This window comes from Lolium perenne, chromosome 7, assembly GCF_019359855.2.
Source record: "Lolium perenne isolate Kyuss_39 chromosome 7, Kyuss_2.0, whole genome shotgun sequence".
Lineage (NCBI taxonomy): Eukaryota > Viridiplantae > Streptophyta > Magnoliopsida > Poales > Poaceae > Lolium > Lolium perenne.
Window position 1 is genome coordinate 311,499,565 of NC_067250.2, and position 21,159 is coordinate 311,520,723.

At 46.2% G+C, this 21,159-nt stretch overlaps 1 protein-coding gene and 1 long non-coding RNA gene across 2 annotated transcripts; one reads left to right on the plus strand and one right to left on the minus strand.

Moving 5' to 3' along the window:
• The first annotated feature begins 755 nt into the window (after positions 1 to 755).
• Positions 756 to 4,603, plus strand: LOC139834235 (uncharacterized). The gene is made up of 3 exons (XR_011749819.1): positions 756 to 1,815; positions 2,757 to 2,830; positions 4,154 to 4,603. It is a non-coding gene; the product is annotated as an uncharacterized lncRNA (long non-coding RNA).
• LOC127315026 (AP2-like ethylene-responsive transcription factor AIL5) lies at positions 2,946 to 6,006 on the minus strand. The gene is made up of 9 exons (XM_051345565.2): positions 5,596 to 6,006; positions 5,241 to 5,517; positions 4,952 to 5,034; positions 4,796 to 4,804; positions 4,597 to 4,685; positions 4,403 to 4,476; positions 4,136 to 4,186; positions 3,916 to 3,992; positions 2,946 to 3,771 (listed from the first exon to the last, which is right to left on the minus strand). Exons 1-9 carry the CDS (start codon positions 5,717 to 5,719, stop codon positions 3,182 to 3,184), a joined length of 1,374 nt encoding a protein of 457 aa, XP_051201525.2. The 5' UTR covers positions 5,720 to 6,006; the 3' UTR covers positions 2,946 to 3,181.
• Between the last annotated feature and the right edge of the window lie 15,153 nt (positions 6,007 to 21,159).

Consider the following 21,159-nt stretch of genomic DNA (forward strand, 5'->3'; position numbering starts at 1 on the left):
TTTTTAGGTTCCATAGTGACCATTTTCATACTGTAGGCTTATGGCACACCGTACAATTAACAGACAAAAATCAATCAACACCTTGTGTAAGATTCTTCTGCACAATCCGACTGCATAGATTATTAGCTGCTAATCTAATACATAAGGCTTTGTCTTCACAAGGCACACGCTGGTCCATGATTAAGGCCCATTTACAAACTGTATCCCTCAATCACTTACTGGTCCCAGTGCGGAAAGGTAAAATAAGCATATCGGTGGATTCTCATTATAAGGCTTCAGATGGTTTGGAAATGCACTGATCTTGACTTCTCTACTTGTCACTACTGTAAGAGATTATTCTGTTTCCATGCAATGTCCTTGGTCTCCATCTTACATGCAGTTTCTTATTTTTACTACTCCCTCTGTCCCCAAAAAAGTTTCTCAACTTTTTCTAGATACGGATGTATCTATAAGTAAAATGTGTCTATATACATCCGAATCTACACAAAGTTGAGAAGCTTTTTGTGAAACGGAGGGAGTAATACACTTTTCTGTTTCAGTTCATCCTGTAAAACAAATTTTTGTTCCACTGTATTCTAGAAAAAGAAATCCTGTTCCACTTCAAAAATAGTCTTTTCATAATTATACTGCATTTGGTTTGTTTATGTGCATTCAATCCTGTAAAGAAAATTTTGTTACGTGTTTCAAGGTATTAACACTGTATGGAGTCCATTTTTTTTCAGTCTCCTCAACTTTGATCTCAGTTCTTTCTTGTATATGATGGTAGGAGAGCAGCTCAATTGACATGCCTGGCCTGACATAACTTCCAATGTGAAACAAGACAAAAGCGACAACCAAACAAACACTTTCTAAAACCAAGGGAAAGGCCCCCCACAGTACTGCCAAATTAAACACCTTTTACAGTGTTGTATTTGACTAATGACTCACTTTGTCAATCATGTTTCTCTTAGCAAAAAGGGTTTGCATGCCTTAATTTATGGAGAAAAGGCGTTCATGAGAGAGAATCTGCAGGGTTTGAATCTGTTTATGTGGGGAAAAGACACCCTAAAGTATATTTTGCAAATAGCCGTTTTAATGTTGTCTTGCTGCCTGCTGCCAGTTGGTCAAACTTAGCTTTTCTGAACAATGCAATACCTGGTTTCCACACTGATTTTCCGTTAGAAAAGGTTGATTAAAGAGTGTGTGTAGAACATCATTTGATAATTTATTAAAAATTTCAGCACAAAAAACTGTTGTATGGAGATCACATGTTTTGCAATTCAAATAATTTGGAATTTTCTGACATTCTAATAGCTGCCCTAAGCCCTAACGCTGCACCTTGGTCCACACTATGTGACTGATATAATTCTCCAAGTGTGTCCTTGTAACGAGTGCCTAGTTCTGGTTGTTCTGAACTAGACTCAGCCTTTGGATTTACGCCAACTGTAAATAATTCTTCACACTGATACTATAACATGCAAGTTGGAATCACACTACTCCATTTTGGTTTCACTTCACTCACCATGAAGTTTCAAGTAATTAAATTCCTTTTCTTAGGCCTCACTTCACCACTGGAAACCACTGCCTGAAGGATGCATGCCATCTAGTCAATGGACTGTCTTGTTGTCTCTGTGTCCATTATGAGTACTAAATTAAGAGGGACATGCTAGGATTTGTGAGACTAAGAGGGGACAGGCATAGGAAAGCAGGAAAGGAACCTACAGCCATGCATGCACGCCGCACGCGGCGACGTGGTTCCAGTTCATGGATAGATCATAGATGTGAGGAAGATGATTTGGTCCAATAATGGAGGCAAAGGGGAAACAAGAGTATCAGGTAACTGTTCTTACATGTCGTAGTTCGATTCTCACTGCCTCATTTTTTTGACTGGTCAACTGATGAAGAGGTAATTAAGCCCTGTGTTGCGTCTCCGTGCAGTAGCCGTCCCCCAGCGTGCTTATCAAAAGGAGTGAATTAAGTAGTTTAGGCCCCTCATGGGCTAGATAGTCTACAAATGCGTGCAGTGTCCCAGTAAGAATCTTGAAGGGCAGCTAGAGTTGTAGACTGATTGTCCTTGATCCCATGTGAAGCTCTTTGCTTTATTCCATGCACTGCGGATTACTGTACGTTTACAGAGGAAATGAGATCACCAACCTTGATCTCCTGCATCTATATATGCTAGTGTACTATATTTTTGGGTGCATTGTGCATTCTCGACAGAAAGGAAAAGCACACGTGATACCTGGTGTCTCCTTTACATTTTTAACCAAATTCTGGAAGGTGTTTTGTGGTTGGATTTTTATTTGGTACTCCATCACAGGAGTGTGGCCGTGTGGGCTGTGGAATATACGCATACCGCCACCATGTCACCAGCTTGTGTAACCAGTTGAGCGTAAAACAAATAATGTAAACTTAAATAATATATATTTATTGGCAACTTGGCATTATATACACCTGAGTCCGATAAGACTTTAGACATGTCCCTTGATGCTGCAGAAGACTGCTATCATGTGCGTAGGATAAGATCAGATGTCCCTGATGGTGCAGAAGATAGTTATCCTCGTGGTATGGCAATATGCTCATTTTCCTTCATTCCAACTATGCAGCACATTCGTGGTGATCATTGCTGTTGACTGTGTGACAAACATGTTTCATGTCATTATTGTTTTTTTGGTGAAAACATGTTTCTTGATCTACTTGTTTAGAAATAGACACATCAAAATATCTTGTATATTTGTTTAATGCATCCTGAAGACTGCCCCCTTGTTTCCGTGCAGGTAACCCTTGATGGAAGACTGCACTTTCCAAATTCCAAAGCCCGCATTTGTCATCTCCCAAGATTTTACTCCATGTATGTGTACTCTACTGTTTATTTAAATTCTTCTACTGTCATTCATCTGATGCATACTTGGTCCAGATGTTTTCATGGAGACAGTGCATACATTTCAAATACACCGTACTGTAGCTGACCAAAGAACTAGAAGAATAACTTGATTAGAAATTCCGATGATACACGAGTTCTCCGCTACAGGACCCTGTGGGTAAGGGAAAAAAGAATACCAGAAGAATGCATTGCATTCATACATCATTCCCATGCATGCAAGCATGCAGCAGCAGCCAAAATTTTGATCAGTTCCATGTTAGTCCCTCCTAGGCCTATTACCCAATTTCAGCTATAGCTAGCTAGGCAGTCAGTGATCACCTACTCCATGCCAAACAGATAGTTGTAGAACTGAGGAGCCGTGCTTGGGTTGCTGGTGACCCAGGTTCCATTGTTGCCGGTGGAGCCCTCGTACCCAGCTGCTGACCCTGACACCATGGAAGCATAAGGAATGTTGTTGGAGTAGCTGTTGCTCTGCCTGATGCTGCCGTCCTGGTGTCCCGTCGCACCAGCCCACACGGCGCCACCGTTAGCGTTGCTGCTGCTGTGGCTGCTCGTGCCCATTGTGAAGTCGACGTTCACACCGGAGCCGTAGGTCTCAAATGCAGAGGCAGGGTACTGCTGTTGCTGTTGGAGTTGGTGCTGCTGCTGTTGCTGGTAGTGCAGGGCAAGCAGGGACCAGTAGTCCTTCTCTGAAGGCGGCAGCATGTCGGGTGACGCCACGCTGGCGATCGGTGATGGATCTGACTGGAACTTGGAGGCACGGGCGGCCGCCCCGCCCCCGACTGGCAGGTCGCTGCTGAGGATGCTCTCAACGTCGTAGCGGCTCATGTCGAAGTTGGTCACAGCGTTGAGCCCGCGGAACTTGATCGCCGCGATGTCATACGCCTCGGCTGCCTCCTCCTGGGTACCTGTGGTGCAGAGATGATTAGATCGGACCACATTTTCTGCCAAACACCTCAAACTGTCGGTGCCTTTGGATTCTCATGCATCTAACTTAATTAAGTAGTGCACTGGTGTCACGTCAAATGCAAATGTGGAATCAAGGGACTCACTGAAAGTCCCCAAGTACAGGTCCTTGTTTCCGGCCACCCTGCCGATCCTCGCCTGCCACCTGCCATGCTGATGATGCCTGACAAGTACATAACAATGTCAAGATTGTTGACCCCCAAAAAAGAACAATCTGCATGTCGCTTCTTCATAGCTAAAACACCAGACGACTACTACATTTGGTTTTGGCAATCACATTTCTGTGAAATGATTCTGAATTAGTACCTTGTAACTCCTCTGTAGATGGATGCCCCTCGTGAGAAGCCGCTACTCTTCCTGACAAAAGGGTAGGAAAATACAAAGAGGGTCAACATTCATGTGAGAACACCAAGGTAAAGGCAGAGCACATGCAGGCATCTGTGTTTCTTTGCACACGCGTGTGCGTGCAAGTACGGTGAGGTGTGTACGTGGAGAAGAGGAAAGAACGCCGCAGTCAGCGTCAGTGAGGTCTGTCCTAAGCAAAGGAGCATGTGGATATTGCTGTTCACTCACCTGCGCAGGGACGCGATGAACTCTTGCCGCGTCATGGGCTTCATCTCCTCCAGCTCCTTCTCGTAGTTGGACACCTGCGGGCAGAGAAGCAGGCATGTCAACGATCAAGCAACATTGTACAAATAATGATCTGAACTGCATGCATGTAGATTGCCAATCGATCGTTGCCTTGGTAGAGTTGGTTGATCACTCACCGGGAAGTTGGTCGTGGTGGTCGGGCCCCAGTACTTGAGCGCAGCCATGTCGTAAGCCCTCGCAGCCTTCTCCTCCTTGTCATAGCCACCTGCATTTCCCCCAATTTCTACTGTAAGCCTCATGCATTTCTTGTTGTCAAGTCATGAATCTGATAACAATGGAGATAGTTTTGCTGGATGCGGCATGCAGTTGACATACCTAGGTAAACTGAAGATCGAGGAATTATCACCAATGCGCCAGCAAGTTGAGAGATTTGTGGGAAAAAGGTAGACAAGGAGCATGTTAGATATCAGAATTTGTGCCTTTGCAGGATTATATTGGACAAAAGCTGTGTGAAGACATGCATGCAAGCACCTTGGCGGCCTTTGCGGCTTTGGCCTTCCCGGCGGCAGCTGTTGTCCCACAGGTGCGCCTCATACCTCCCCGTCCACCGGTGCCTGAGAAGCAGGTAGTATATTAATTTCCCCCAACATAACTAGATCGATTAACAAAACATTAATCTACTGATCAAGAACCATCTTGAAAAAATGTATATTTGCTACTACCAGTCAAACCAACTGGTATACTACTATGAAACTCATCCGAGGATGTGGTTGGTCTTAGGCGAAGATGGTGCAAGCGAGTAGTGAGGAAATCTCAGTACCTGGTGACGCCGCGGTAGATGGACGTGCGCTGGCCGAACGACTCGGCAGGCCTCCTCGCCTGATCGGACTCCACCACGTCGGTAGCCGCAGCCGCAACGGTCACCGCGCCGGTGTTCTCCGGCATCTCAGGCGCCGTATACCTGTGCATGAACCCGGCAGCGATACTACCCAGCTCGCCGCACCCGACATGGTCTTCCGCGGTCGTTGAGCCGGAGCCGCCCACCCCGCCAAGGAAGTCCTCCATCTTAGGCACCTCATCCACTGGTCCCTCCCCTCCTATACAAAGGTACAAGAAACCGTTAGCTACAGGGATGCATGTCTAGCCAAGCTCATTAGTACATGATCGAGATGCACCATGAAGGTGATGGCCGGAGGAAGAGCTGGACAAGGCCTCGAGGAGGCCATGGTTGTAATTGTTGGAGAGGGAGAAGGAGAGCCAGTGGTGAGGGTGGGTAGTCGAGCTCATGTCCATGTCCATGGCGGCCGCGTGCCTTGAGGAACTAGCTAGGAGAAGAGGGTGCAAGGAGGGGAATGAGAGTTTGGAGAGAATAGTCAAGCTTCGGATTTATAGAGAAGCAACCTGCACACACACACATGAGTAACCAATGTGTAAAACTCTGGCCGGTCTCTTGAGCTTGCTTGTTTGAAATGTGCACTGTTCACATTTGAGAAATGTGAATGCGTCCAAGAAAACAAGAGGGCGTACACAAGGGCCAAGAAGCTAGAGTCGGGTGATTAATTAGGGAGAGTGATTTGGGGGATAGTTTAATGCTACGGCAGCCTCTATCTAGCTTTGCGACGAGAATCCAAAGAGGCCGAGGCGACAACGTGGAGGCGCTCCACGGGGTCGTATGGGCGGTCTCCTTGACCGAAATGGAGGCCGATGTTCCCTCCTTGCATGCAGCCCCGCCCCGCCTAGCACAACTTTTCTTTTTTGTTTGCTCTCGACGTACGTTAAACCCGTGGATGTAGTAGCTTGCTAGCAGGAGGAGTAATATATTTGGAGGTGATCTGAACCAGCGGCACGGTGCCGTTGCTTTTCACTCGAGTGCGTGCGTGTTTCACTCGTCCATGGCGCTGATCTGACGCATGGATTAAATTTACTGTGATTCTTTGTACACTGAGTGCTTGCTTAGCTACCCCGATACTGATAGATTGACAGAGGGTGTGTTAGACTTTGTATAGCTGCCTTTGTATTATACGTGTATATGTAGGCCTTACCCCTATATATATATATGAGATATGCCACCCCTAGAGGGTTGAGCAAGTTCCCACAACAACGTTGTTTTACATGGTATCAGACTAACATCGATCCGCCTACCCCTAACCCTACCGCCGCCGCCGCCTTAAACCCTAAGCGCCGCGCCGCCGCCTCTCCCCACCATGACCGCTTCCGCATCGGGCACCACGAGCTCCGGGCTTCTTCCCGCATCGCTCGCTGCCCTCCTCAACGCGCCTCCGTCCCCGCTTGCTCCCCAGGCGCCGCAGTTCTTCGGCACCACCGCCGTTGGCTCCATGTACTCGGCACCGCCTCCGCCGCCGAGCACCGTTGCCGCGACCAATCTTCTCGCCGCCTCGTCTGCGGCCTCCACGGCGTCTCTCGGCGCCGCCACAGCGGGTTCACCCGCCACTGCCCTCCCGATGTTGGACACGGGGGTCGCCACAACTGCCCTCTCCGTCGTGCCGACGGCGCCGGGGGGCTCCGCTGCCTCGGCCTCGCCCGGGATGCAGCCTCCTCCACCCATGCCCGCGCCCTTGGCGCCGGCCCCCGCTGTCGCGCCTACCGTGTACGCCACGGCTGCACCGGGGTCGGCCGTGGTACCGGCGGCGCCGTTTCACTTCGCCAATCAGATCACCATCCGGCTAACCCCGGACAACTATTTGTTCTGGCGTGCTAAGGTGTTGCCGCTGCTCCGCAGCCATGAGCTTCTTGGGTATGTTGATGGTTCTCTTCCATGTCCTCCTCAGGTGATCATGACCGTGCAAGGCCCCGCCATCAATCCAGACCACCGCGTTTGGGTTCAGCAGGACCAGGCGATCCTCTCCGCCATCCAGGGCTCCCTAGGTGAGGGAGTCGCTGGCCTTGTCCTCTTTGCCGCCACCTCCAGGGACGCATGGACGACGCTGGAGCACGCGTTCGCCAACGTCTCCACCTCCCGCACCATGGCCCTTCGTCGGCAGCTCGGTGAAATCAAGAAGCTCGACTCCTCTGCCTCCACCTACTTCAACAAGATCAAGGTGGTGGCGGATACGCTTGCCTCGCTTGGCCAGCCACTCCGCGATGAGGAGTTCGCCTGCTTCATCATCCAAGGGCTCGACTCCGACTACGACAACCTGGCGGAAGCAGTCAATGGCGCCACGACGCCGCTGCCTCCCCACGAGCTTTACTCACGCCTCATGTTCACGGAGCAGCGTGTCGAGGCCCGTCGCGCCGCTGGTGTCATCACCGACCAGTCCGCGGCGCACTGGGCCAACCGTGGCCAGCGTCCGCCTGCACCTCCCGGCGCTGGCTCGGCGCCCCCGCCGGCGGCCAAACCCGCCTCACCCCCTGCACCGACCACGGGTGGCGGGCGCGCCGGCGACACTCGCGTCTGTCAGCTGTGCGGACGTCCGGGGCACCTCGCCTCCAAGTGCCACCGCCGTTTTCAGCGCAGTTTTCTGGGCATCGGCAACAATGGGCAGGGCAATGAACGTCGAGCTCAGCTCGCCGACTTTGGCCCTCCCCCTGTCGCCCCTGCTGCCTTTGCCGCGACTAAGGGCAAGGAGCATGTCCAGGGGTCCACTCCGTCCTACCCCATCGATCCTGCGTGGTACATGGATACTGGCGCCACCGACCATCTGACGAGTGAGCTTCAAAAGCTTACCACCCACCAGCCCTACTATGGTACCGATAAGGTTCACACCGCCAATGGCGCAGGTATGCCCATCTCTCATATTGGCCAAGCATCTCTTTTGACTAGTCTTCCTAGTAGACAGCTTCATCTTCGCAATGTTTTACGGGTTCCCTCGGTCACTCGTAATTTGTTATCTGTTCCAAAACTCACTCTTGATAATAATGTCCTATGTGAATTTCACCCGTTTGATCTTCTTATTAAGGATCGAGCCACCCGGGACGTTCTGCTTAGTGGTCGCCTCAGCCAAGGGTTGTACCGCCTGGAGGATCCTACTCTCTCTCGTGTCTTCAGCGGGATTCGAGTATCACCATCACAGTGGCACTCTCGCCTTGGTCATCCTGCCACTCCCATAGTGCGCCATATTCTCCACCGTCATGAGCTGCCACTAGAGTCTAGCAATAAAGAGTTAGGTGTGTGTGATGCCTGTCAACAAGGCAAGAGTCATCAGCTACCATTTGTTTCCTCTACTAGAGAAGTAAAGAGTCCTCTTGAGATTGTGTTTTCAGATGTATGGGGTCCTGCCCAAACCTCTGTTAGTGGTCACAACTATTATGTGAGTTTCATTGATGCTTATAGTCGCTTTACTTGGCTTTATCTCATTAAGCGCAAATCTGATGTGTTTGATATATTTGTTCAGTTTCAAAAGCATGTTGAACGACTTCTCCAGCATAAGATTATTCATGTTCAGTCTGATTGGGGGGCGCGAGTATCGCAACCTCAACACATTCTTTAGCAAGCTTGGAGTTTCTCATCGTGTCTCATGCCCACATACACATCAGCAGAACGGTGCCGTTGAGCGTAAACATCGTCACATAGTTGAGACTGGGCTTACTCTTCTTGCTCATGCCTCTGTACCTTTTCGGTTTTGGAGTGATGCATTTGCTACTGCATGCTTTCTTATTAACCGTCTACCTACACGAGTGCTTCATATGAAAACCCCCATTGAGCTTCTCTTGCATGAAATTCCTGACTACACATTTCTCAAGGTTTTTGGGTGTGCTTGTTGGCCTCACCTTCGCCCCTACAATAGTCGCAAACTTGAGTTTCGATCTAAAAAATGTGTATTTCTTGGGTATAGTTCTCTTCACAAAGGCTACAAGTGCCTTCATGTACCGACTAATCGTGTCTACATATCACGAGATGTTGTTTTTGATGAGAATGTCTTCCCATTTTCTACCATGCCACAACCATCCACTAGCGATACACTCATGCATTCATCCTCCATTCTGCCTGGCCAATTTGAAGATGTTGCATATGCGCCTGTGTTGTTGCCTAATCATGGTGCAGGTATTGGTCGCGGCGCACGCCTGGAGCTTCTTCCCGACTGCGCTGCATCCCCGGTGCCGCACGTCGATCCGGCCATGCATGTGCATGCCCCGGGTCCCGCGCCCGTCATGGCGCCATCGCCCCCTGGTGCTTCCTCACCTGGCACGCCTACGGCGTCCGCGCGCACGGTCCAGCCCGTGTCGCCGCTGGCCCGCTCCGCCTCCCCATCGCCCGGGCCGTGCTCGCCTGGGCCTGGGCCCTCGTCGCCCTCGACGCCGCCTCGGGTGGCGACTCCCCCTGCTTCGCCCAGGTCCGCCCAGCATTCGTCGCCGCCCACTACGCCTGGGTCGGCCTCGCCTGCCTCGCCGTCGCCTTCATCAGCAGCGTCTCCACCACCGGCAGCCCCGCCTCCACCTGTATCTGCTGCCTCGCGACCTCATACGCGCAGTCGCAGTGGCATTGTTTGCCCTAAGGAGCGCACCGACGGCACTGTTGCATGGCTGGCAGCCTGCATGGCTCATGCTGTGGATGATCCCACTACTGAACCTCGCAGTTATCAAGCCGCTATGACCATTCCTCATTGGCGGGCTGCTATGGAGCAGGAGTATCAGGCTCTTCTTCAGAATGAGACCTGGACGCTTGTTCCTCCTCCCCCACGTGTCAACGTCATTGACTCGAAGTGGGTATTCAAAGTGAAGAAACATGCTGACGGCTCTATCGAGCGCTACAAAGCTCGTCTTGTTGCCAAGGGATTCAAACAGCGTCATGGGCTTGACTATGAGGACACCTTAAGTCCCGTTATCAAGCCTACAACCATTCGGCTCCTCCTGTCTTTGGCAGTCTCCCGCGGTTGGTGTCTTCGACAGCTGGATGTTCAGAATGCATTCCTTCATGGTCTTCTTGAGGAAGAAGTCTACATGCGGCAGCCCCCAGGATTTGTTAGTCCTGATCAGCCACATCATCTGTGTCGACTGACTAAGGCTCTGTATGGATTGAAGCAAGCACCGCGTGCTTGGCACGCTCGCCTGGCTTCTGCTCTTCATACTCATGGCTTCATCCCCTCGAAGGCCGACACATCGCTGTTTCTGTTTCAGCGACCTCGTGTGACTATGTACCTACTGGTCTATGTCGATGATATTATCTTGGTCAGTTCCTCACCGACAGCTGCTACTGCTCTCATTTCTGCTCTTGGTGCTGATTTTGCTGTCAAAGATTTGGGTCAATTGCACTTCTTCTTGGGTATTGAGGTTGCTCATCAGTCTACGGGTCTGGCTCTCACTCAGAAGAAATATTCTCTGGATCTCTTGCGCCGTGCTGGTATGCTCAAGTGTAAGATGTCGCCCACGCCCATGTCTTCTACGGACAAGCTTTCAGCCACTGATGGTGTTCTCCTATCTTCTGAGGATGCCACGGAGTATCGCAGTATTGTTGGTGGCTTGCAGTATCTGACCATCACACGTCCGGACTTGTCCTATGCTGTCAACCGAGTGTGCCAGTATTTACATGCTCCTACTGATGTGCATTGGTCTGCTGTCAAACGCATCTTGCGTTATGTCAGTCACACGTCCTCGTTTGGTCTTCATCTCCGGGCTAGTTCATCAGGTGTTCTGTCTGCGTTCTCTGATGCTGATTGGGCTGGGTGTCCAGACGACAGGCGATCCACGGGGGGTTATGCTGTGTTCCTAGGTCCTAATTTGATCGCCTGGAGAGCACGCAAGCAAGCCACTGTTTCTCGCAGCAGTACCGAAGCCGAATATAAGGCTGTTGCCGATGCAACTGCTGAGCTCATATGGGTTGAGTCCCTTCTTCAGGAATTGGGTGTCTCTCAACCTCGTCCACCGGTCCTTTGGTGCGACAACATCGGTGCCATGTTTCTTTCATCTAATCCGGTGTTTCATGCACGTACCAAGCACATAGAAATTGATTTTCATTTTGTGAGGGAACGTGTCTCGAAGAAGCTACTACAAATCAAGTTCATCTCATCAAAGGATCAACTTGCGGACATCTTCACCAAGCCTCTACCTTTACCCATGTTTGAGGTCTGTAGGCGCAATCTCAACCTTCATGCTACTTCAGGAGTGAGTTGAGATTGAGGGGGGGTGTTAGACTTTGTATAGCTGCCTTTGTATTATACGTGTATATGTACGCCTTACCCCTATATATATATATGAGATATGCCACCCCTAGAGGGTTGAGCAAGTTCCCACAACAACGTTGTTTTACAGGGTGGGATACATATCATGATTATTTTCGCGTTAACAAATTAACAATGTCGCACGTTGCATACATTTACATGGAGTTGTTACTTCTTTACACTTGAAACTAGAAGAATAGATTTCTAAATTTGACTTTGAGGAAGCTGGTAATAAGGTGAATGGTCTTTCTTGCAACAAGCCTTTACACAACCTGGTTGCGCAACTTATGATGTGAGGTGGTGTCGGGATTAAAGTTAATATAACTTTGTCCATTATTTTCAAACAAGGTATGTTTGAGGAAGGCTGATCCTATGTCTTCAAAAATAAATGAATATAGTTGTGGACACATTGGCTATCCTCATTGCTATAGTGAAAGAGAACGGACAAATGGGTGAGCTCATTCACTACTAGCCGAGGGTGAAGTATTCATCATACAAGATTTACGATACAGTTATCTTGTCTTGAGGAAACATGACTTGGAGAAATCCATCAATAGGAAACCCTTTGTATTTTTGATGAATTGTTAGATTTAAAGATGAAATATCATAACAGTGGCATCTTTCATTTTTGGGAAGGTTAAAGAGGAGGAGTACAAGATTTTTTTTGGTTACGAAGTTGGGTGTTTACCTTTCTGATATCTTCCCTATCCATTAACGTAAGCTTCTAAAACAAGAATGGAAGCCAGCGAAGGATAGATTTAAGAAAAATAATATCAAGAAAGGCAAGCTACTCTCATATGGAGTTCATTTCGTTTTCGTAGATGTTGTTCTCACTAGTTTACCGATATTTATGTTATCTTTCTTCAAAATACTTACCGAGGTGTAGAAAATATTGGACTTTTGCAGATCCAACTTTTTGGTGAAGTGATGAACATAGCAAATATGACTAAGTGAGCATTATATGTTGCCAAAGTATCAGGGAGGACCAGGGGTAGAAGTAGTTAGCATGAACAATATATGCTTACTTAGTTAATGGTCGTTTAGGCTTCTGAATGAGAGGTGTGTATGTGAGGAGTTGATATGTAACAAATACATATACTTCAAAACATCATTACTATTTATGTGCATACAAGTGGATTGTCTAGCACTTTACATCAGTTCAGACTTTTGGTTGTGTTTGCTAGTGTATGGAGCTTAGATGATATCAAAGGTCTCAAGTTCGAGTCCTGTGCTGCACAATTTATCTTAAAATTGTCGGTGTCCCTCCATCCATGTACAAGGTCTTTTGTGCATACCTGATGAGAGCTAAGCAATAGTTCTTTAGTACGAGATCATTCTCAGTAAGCAATAGGCGTGAAGCTAGTCCCAGGGACGTCGTGGTTGGGGGTTAGGCCTTTGCGTCAAGAATGCCCATTTATATAACATTGTGCTAAGGATGCAACTTTTCTGATACAAGTGTTTTTTCAAGTACTATTGATATTAGTTTCTGATGGACTTTCGCCATGGGTAAATGGGCATGATGGTTACGTTTTGTCTAGTGGCTAATGGGTGAATGTAAATTTATCGATTGAGCCCACCATCTTCAACCGAAGTTGACTACATTTAGTTTGTTTTTGGTTAAATCCATATAAGGGGATCGAACAAATGGGAATACAGGATGCCTGAAATTGCATTAATTAAGAAGCTCAGCTACCTTTGAAAATAAAAAATATTTGGGGTGGGTTTTATTGTTAAGCTTGCAAAACCTAATTGGTATGGGAGTAAATAATGTTATTATGTGACGAGTAGGGAACAATTTAGCAACCTTTCTATTTGTGGCTAGATGGTGTTGTATGTCGAACAATCCACACTGCTTTTAGTTTATGGTTGGTAGATCGTGGGAGTGTGACTGTGTGTTTTGCTAGGTAGTAAGACAAGTCGCGTGTAATGGATGTTGAAGTATATTATCTAATAGCTTATTCATGCATGAAACCATTATAAGTGCCAAATATCTCACCGATGATACGAGGATTTCATCATGTATGTACCAATATAATTATTTTATTACCAGCATCCGGGACGAAAATTAAGAATCTTAATGTCTTTCTAGCAGTGGATCTAGATAGCGGTACATAAAACTAACCATGAGAGAACATTGGGCAAGTAAATACCGACATTTGGGATAGTCTGCCCGTGTGCCTTCTTACCGTCGTGGCAAAGCTGAGCCTAACAAGGAATTGCTTCTTCTTGAACTGAAAATGGAACATTTCATCATTGGAGGGGCAAAGAGGGATCCTTCGCCATAATACTCTTTTCAGCATGCTGGCCTAGAACAATTTCTGCCTACTCCTTTATTTACATTTGCTAAGCACAATATGTATCTTAATGTGTGGATGTATAGATTTTTCAGAACATGCAAGGATGGATGTGAGTGTCATTGTTACATTATGCAATCCAACAAATGGAATTCATCTATTGAGGAACAAAATACAAACATTGACAAAGACTTAGGGACAAAGGCAGTCCATTCAACATCTCGACTCCAGTTGGATTAAAATAAATTTATATTATACTAAACTTTTATACTTATGTAGAACTTACTTTTACCATGTTAGTCTTAGTTAGTTCAATTATATGTTACATATTTCACACATAAGAGCATGTACAGCGGGGTTACGCCAGCCCTCCCTTACGGTCGTCAAGTTAGGTTTTTCTTAGTTAAAAGAGAGAGAATACAGAAAGAGAGGGTTGTCTTCCTTAGCTAAGGGATGATCCCTTATAAAATAAGAGATTTCAATTTCCTCCATTGTACCATGTGTCTTTTTCTTATCAACCCAATTTTTTTACTAAAATTAGTTGATTCTCATTAATTCCTAGACATGAAAATAAGAGATGACGCATTGCACTACTTATATTTAGTGTCTTCTTTAATGACGTGGACTGGTAGGAGAATGTGATTTTTTCTCTACTATAGTACATGCCCCAAGAAAATATCTAGTAATATTACTAATTGTAAGTTACAATGTTTTTATGTATATGTTTGTAATGTATAATTGAAACATATTCTTTAGTTTTTCCAAATTAAAATTGTATTTCATCGAAGAAGTTCCTTCTTGAATAAACCTTTATCAATTTCATAATCTATATAGTTATGTGTATTATGGAAAAGGTATACAAAGCACATGATGTGACAAACATCCTAATAGCAGCTTCCTAGTGTATGACTGGATAACAATTTTATACAACTTCTAGAGTGATCTTAAAATATACATCTAACACACACATTATCAAATTATTTGTGAATTAACTTGTAACTTGCGGGGCACATTTTACCGCAAAAGAACAATCTCAAGGGAATAAGTGTTCACTAATTTAACACCAGTATCTATTAGTTGTGACAACCAACCAAATGAAATAGCAATTTTCTTGAGTTACTCCGCTTTACTCCACTTCACCTCACAGGCTTTACTAGTTGCACTAGTTTTACTTCCTACAATTATTTTCAGTACTTTACAGTTTTCTAATTCCTAGTAGAAATCATTTTACACAAACTCCAATCCATTGCTTTGGACGAAGGGCCATATAAGTGGGTTATAGGGTTTTGGATAATAGATAGTTTACCTTCAGCTTCTTGTTGGTTCGACACTCAAATACTTATTGAATTATACTACGGTGATCCCTTGCACTTGGGGGTTATCACGCGTCTCCGCCGGCAACCGCTTGCCTAAGCAGGCTTTCGTGGTCGTCCCCGCTGGGATTGTCTTCACCGTCATCCACTAGTAGAAAACGCTTATAGGTGGGACTTAGTTTTGTGGCGCACCACCAAAAATACGCCACAGAAAGTTGTTTTGTGGCGCACCAGGCACGGTGCGCCACAGAAATAGCTTAATTTTGTGGCACAGCAATAATCCATGCGTCACAGAAACTTGGTGGAGCCATCCCCAACCATTGGTTTTACTATTTCTGTGGCGCACATGACCACGTGCGCCACAGAAATAAGACATTATGTGGCGCACTTGTCCTGGTGCGCCACTGAATTAAGACTTTCCGTGGCACACGTGGGATGGTGCGCCACAGAAACTACACATTTCTGTGGCGCATATGAGTTCCATGCGCCACAGCAGTTTTTTTGGCTCCCCACGCAACTCCACCCACTGGATCGCTTTTTTTATCTCTGTAAACAATGAAAGAAATAGATAGAAATTTCAAAAAATAAATTCCATCAAGATGTCCATGTATTATGTCATCTTTTACCACTGAAAATTAAAAAACATAAATTTCGAATTTTTTTGCAAAATTGTGTGGGAAAATCATCAAACTGGATTTCTGGTTGCATATGAACTCGAAAAAAGACGCACAATATATCAAAATGATCCCACAAAAATTCTACATCCGAATTTTTAGAGTCGCAAAATTCAAAAGGAGTAAAAACTTACGGGCAGTTAAATTTTTTTTGCTGCAAAATACAAAAAAAGGAAAAAAATCTGTGGCGCACCTAGTGCCCATGCGCCACAGAATTAACGTCCAAAATTTGAATTTTCTGCCGCCCTCCTCCACTTCTACTCACTACTCCTCCACTTCTCCTCAATTCTCCTCTTTGGATGCAAACTTCTCCTCCACTTCTCCTCCTCCTCCTCCACCACCACCACCACCACCTCCTCCTCCGCCCGGCCTCCTCCTCCATCACCACCACCACCTCCTCTGGGGCCGGCCTCCTACTCCGGCGACCTCCTCCTCCGGCCGGCCTCCTCCTCCTCCTACTCCGGTGATCTAATCCGGCGACGACGACCTTCTCCTCCTCCTCCACCACCTCCTCCACCACCACCTCCTCCACCACCACCACCTCCACCACCACCTCCATCACCTCCTCGTCCACCACCACCACCACCACCTCATCCTCCGACCGTCCTCCAGCTACCTTCCAGCGAAATTTCAAAAAAAAATCAGCGGGATCTAGATCTGGCCGCCATTTTTTTTGAATTTCAAAAAAAAAATCGGTGGCGCACCACCGCCGGTGCGCCACAGAAATAAGACTTTCTGTGGCGCATGGGCCGGTGCGCCACAGAAACCTTATTTTTGTGGCGAGAATTCTGTGGCGCACCGCCCATGCGCCACAGAATTGATTTTTGGTGCGCCACTGATCGATGAGCCTTTTCCTACTAGTGATCGACCAGGACATCATCGAGAACATTTCCATCAAACATGATCAACTGATAGCGTGCATGTCTCCGCCAAGCACGTCCCCGAGCATGCATGCCTACTACCGATCGAGCTCCGGGTTACCTCTGTGTCACCCCTTCTGGCTGCAGCACCGCCACCCTTGGTTCGCGCTACTGATTTTAAACGCGCCTTCCCAGGCATGTACGCGTCGGTGACCTCCACCCTCCGCATAGACTCGCGCCCTGCAGTTATGCCTCCTCGGATCAGAACTTCCGGTCCTTTCATTTTCTTTCTGAGCATAACGGTTGGATTTTGTGTACCTATTTAAGAGGCCTTCTTCCCCAAAGATACTCATCTCTTTTGAGATTGTTTTTTGCTCCCCACTACTGAATCCTTTGAGCATTCTATATCTCTCTCTACAATGATTCTCCATCTATTTGAGCGAAAAGAAAGAGGAGATCTAGATCTATAATTCTACCAATCAATTTATTCCCTTAGTGAGGGCAACATATTGGCTCGAGATCTTATAAACATTTGGTGTTCTCCTCCTTTGTTATTCCTCTCTTATCCCTTCATAGCTTGAAGCTTTGGTGAAATTTGAGAGTGAAGGACTTGAACACCTTGTATGCTATTGCCATTGCATTTGGTGCATCGGTTTGACTTCTCTATGGAGATTCGGTGAGGTGAAAGCAGGAAGCCAAATATGCGTGTGTGGTTGTACCCAGAGCTTTTTCCTCTTGGGTTCTTCGAAGCCTAGACGGCTTCGTCATCTTGGTGGTAATTACTTGGGTCCTCCAATTAAGTTTTTGAGTTTGCCTCAAGCTTGAGGTCTTTTGTTGTGATTATTTGGGAGCCTCTAGTTGAATTTTACATATTGATCTAAGCTTGTACAGGTTCTCGGTAACCACCTTCAAGGGTTCCATGGTGAATCGAGAACTTCCCTTTTGGTGGGAAGGCTCCAGGAGAATACAGTGAGCCATTGTGGCATTTGGGGAGCATTGTGCCTCTACACAACTCCAACGCAGAGTAGTACCCGCAAGAGTGCTAACTTCTAGATATATCATCGTCTCTGTGTGCCTCGGTTATTCCTATAACTCGATCTCTTTACTTATTCACTTTACTTTGTGATAGCATTCGTGTTTGAAGTTATATATCTTGCTACCACATAGTTTATTCTCTTAATTAGAATAACTTGTTAGTGCACATAGGTGAACCCTAGTGTATATATGTTTTGTGTCTTCCATATTAGCCGTTAACTTGTTTTTATTATGCATTTGTTAAAGGCAATATCGTTAAAAAACAAACCGCCTATTCACACCCCCTGTAGGCGACATACGTGTCATTTTCACATAGAACTGAAGGAGGAGGGCACATTGCAAAGACAATCAAAACTGCAAGAGCACTAAACCCTCGTCCAAACGATTTCATAACCACAATCCAAGACCATACACCCGCAGAAAACGGCCAAAACCGTAGAGCACAAATTGGGGTGGGGGGGGGGCACATGATCCTTCTCATGAATTCCGACGACAACAACCGTGGAATAAGTTCTTGCAATCTTGCTCCATAAGCTTGCATATTAAAGGTTTTAACAAAGGTGTAAATGATGTTGGAGATTGGTTTTTATAACCAGAAACAACCTCTCCTTAGCTAGTTGTGAAAATGATTTAAAATGACTCCACGTTTGTATGGATCCCTTGAGAGGATAAGCTGTCAACTTGGATAGCTAATGAGGAGCTTCTAAAAACTTGCACATTCTTTAACATGGAAACTTCCCACCAAAATGGCTATTACTTTGTCTAGACATCTCTAATATGGACACTTCCTTAGGTGACGAATAGCAACTGCCCCCACGAAACCAAGTTCATGCATAGAGAAATCAAGTTCCAAACCGCGATAGAGGAGATGCACGTCAAACACGTGTTAGTTGGAGATTCCGACGTCTTCTTTTTGCGAGAAAGATCCAAGTCTATTCCATGAGTTCACAAGAAGTACAAAGCACCCTAAACATAATAAAAATTACATTGAGGTCCATAGATCACCTAACAACCACTACTGCTGCCAGAGTGAGCCGTCGATGCGCTGCTGTCGCCGCTCCCTTCCCGAAGCCATCCTAGCGATGTTGATGACAGTTGGGAAGTCTTTGTGCACGTGTCCCTAAGGACCAGCACCCCGGAGCCGAAGTCGCTGCCATTGAAACCCTTGAATTAACCAGAAGCTTCTAACACCAAACCTCTACCACATATAGACTGGACGAGATCCACCACTCCATGGAACCGGCGACCAGACGAATCCCCGCCCTCCTCAACGCCACCGACGAGATCTCCGCCGACTAGGTGGACGAGGAGGCGGGGATGCCTTATTCTTGTCGCATAACGCCTCCATAGACACCATAGTGACGATGCCGATTGACCAAACTCTAAATTTAGGGACCTTCTATAGCACCGAGCGCAAATCTGAGGTTCCCACCCCCTCCCACCGCCTGAGCGGCTAGTAGAGGAGGCAAGGCCCCATCGATTCCCGAGCGTATACAACAAGGACAGATGGACAAGGCAGATGGGCCGTGGCTGCTAGGTTGAAAACCCTAGCAGCCACCTCTCTTTTCTTTGGATTCCAGATCAGAACAGGATCCTTGGAGTTGATTATTAATCCATGAAAAAATTGAGTAACTGCATGGTTGTACAAATTATTGTTTTGCGAGGAAAGTTGTTTGGAATTGTTTCTCAAATAACTTACATATAGCAGTACTCAGATTTTATTTTCTTGACTATCTTGTTTTTATAAAAATTAAAACAGTTAAAGTTGCACCCGATGAATAGTTGGCAGGTTCATCGGCTGTTGGCCGATAAGTGGATACATATAACCCATGTATAACAAATGTAAAGTATATTGTTCGCCATTTTTCATTGGTCGAGAGTTTTGGGTGAACTTACTCGTGCACTCAATATGGTATGCAATTAAGTAAAAAAATTTGCTGCTTATATGAAACTAATATATTTTAAATATTTCGCATTAGTTTGGATCAACCAGAGGCGCATATATATATGGGGTACATACCCCTGCATCATGTTTTTGACAATTGCCCTCGTGAGTCGTGATGATTAATCAGTTCGCGATGCATGGACATGGACTAGTCTATCACTTCTTATTCAGCTCTCACTTTATTTTCATTCTTAAACACACTCAACCTTTTAATGTGTGGATATCATACATGTATATGTTTTGCAGAAAATATGATGATGATGCATGCATGCATGGATGTGGATGTTAATGTTACAGCCACAGGACATATCTTGGAATTCCTCAACCGAGGAACAGAAGGCCGGTGCCCAACGACAAATTACTCCCTCCGTATCGGTTTAACAGACGCGCATGTTGTTCTAGAACTTGCTTTGACTATTATTTTAGTTAATAAAATATAAAATATATGTCACAAAAATTATATCGTCGGAAATCTTGTTTGAATATGAATCTAATAATGGTATAGATTTTGTATACATATACTTTATATTTTATTGATCAAATTAGTGGTCAAACTTTGTCTTCAACTGCGCGCGCGTCTGTTAAACTGATAGAGAGGAAGTAAGGAATATCCAAGCGATCGCTGGTGACTACGCATAGGCGATATGGTGCAATTAAGAATAAGCTCGCGAACAGATATAATATATGCGCTAGATTATGTTGGTGAATTTCTACGTGTGTCAGGATTTGGTAACCAGTGACATGATCTTTCTCCGATTTCCTCATGTTTCCGGACATGAAGCGCTGTCGCCGTTAACGTAGCAGCGTGTACGCGGGCAAGGCACCACGGGCGATGAAAGTAACCGGTGGAGCACGTCGTGCCACGTCCGGCGATGGGCGATCTCAGTCCTCCCCTGGGCTTAATCAAATCATGATCGACAGGATTTCTAACTTATCCGCGCATAAACTACGTTATCTGTCTACTATCTTCCATCCCTGAAGATATAATACACACAGTGATGATATTATCTGGCATGCATGTTCTAGACTACTCTCGATATTATACTAGACAAGATGTGAACATTTTAAAGCGAGATATGTAGACAAAATGGATAGCTAGCGACATATAGACAGGCCGATTAAGCCCGTGCGCGCGTACATGTGCATTCTGCCTCTGACAGCTTGTACCTGAGACTGAGAGGCATACGTGCAGACAGAGTGCAGACACGTGCGAGGTTTTAAGGACATGTACATGTCTGGAGTCTGGACGCGACGTATGCATCCATGTCGGCCTGGCTTCGACAAGTTATTTTGTATATGTGTGTATGCAATGGCAGCAGGTGCATGCACTTTGGAATATAGCATGCATATGTGTTGTGTGTATGATTAGTTTCTCCCAAATAGTGGTCTTTGCGTGCATGATTATTGCATGCAGCAATGCATGCATGTGTGAATATTCAGGCCCATGCTTGCATGCCGTTGACTTGATTGCTACGTCTTGTCGATATAGTATATGACATGTTA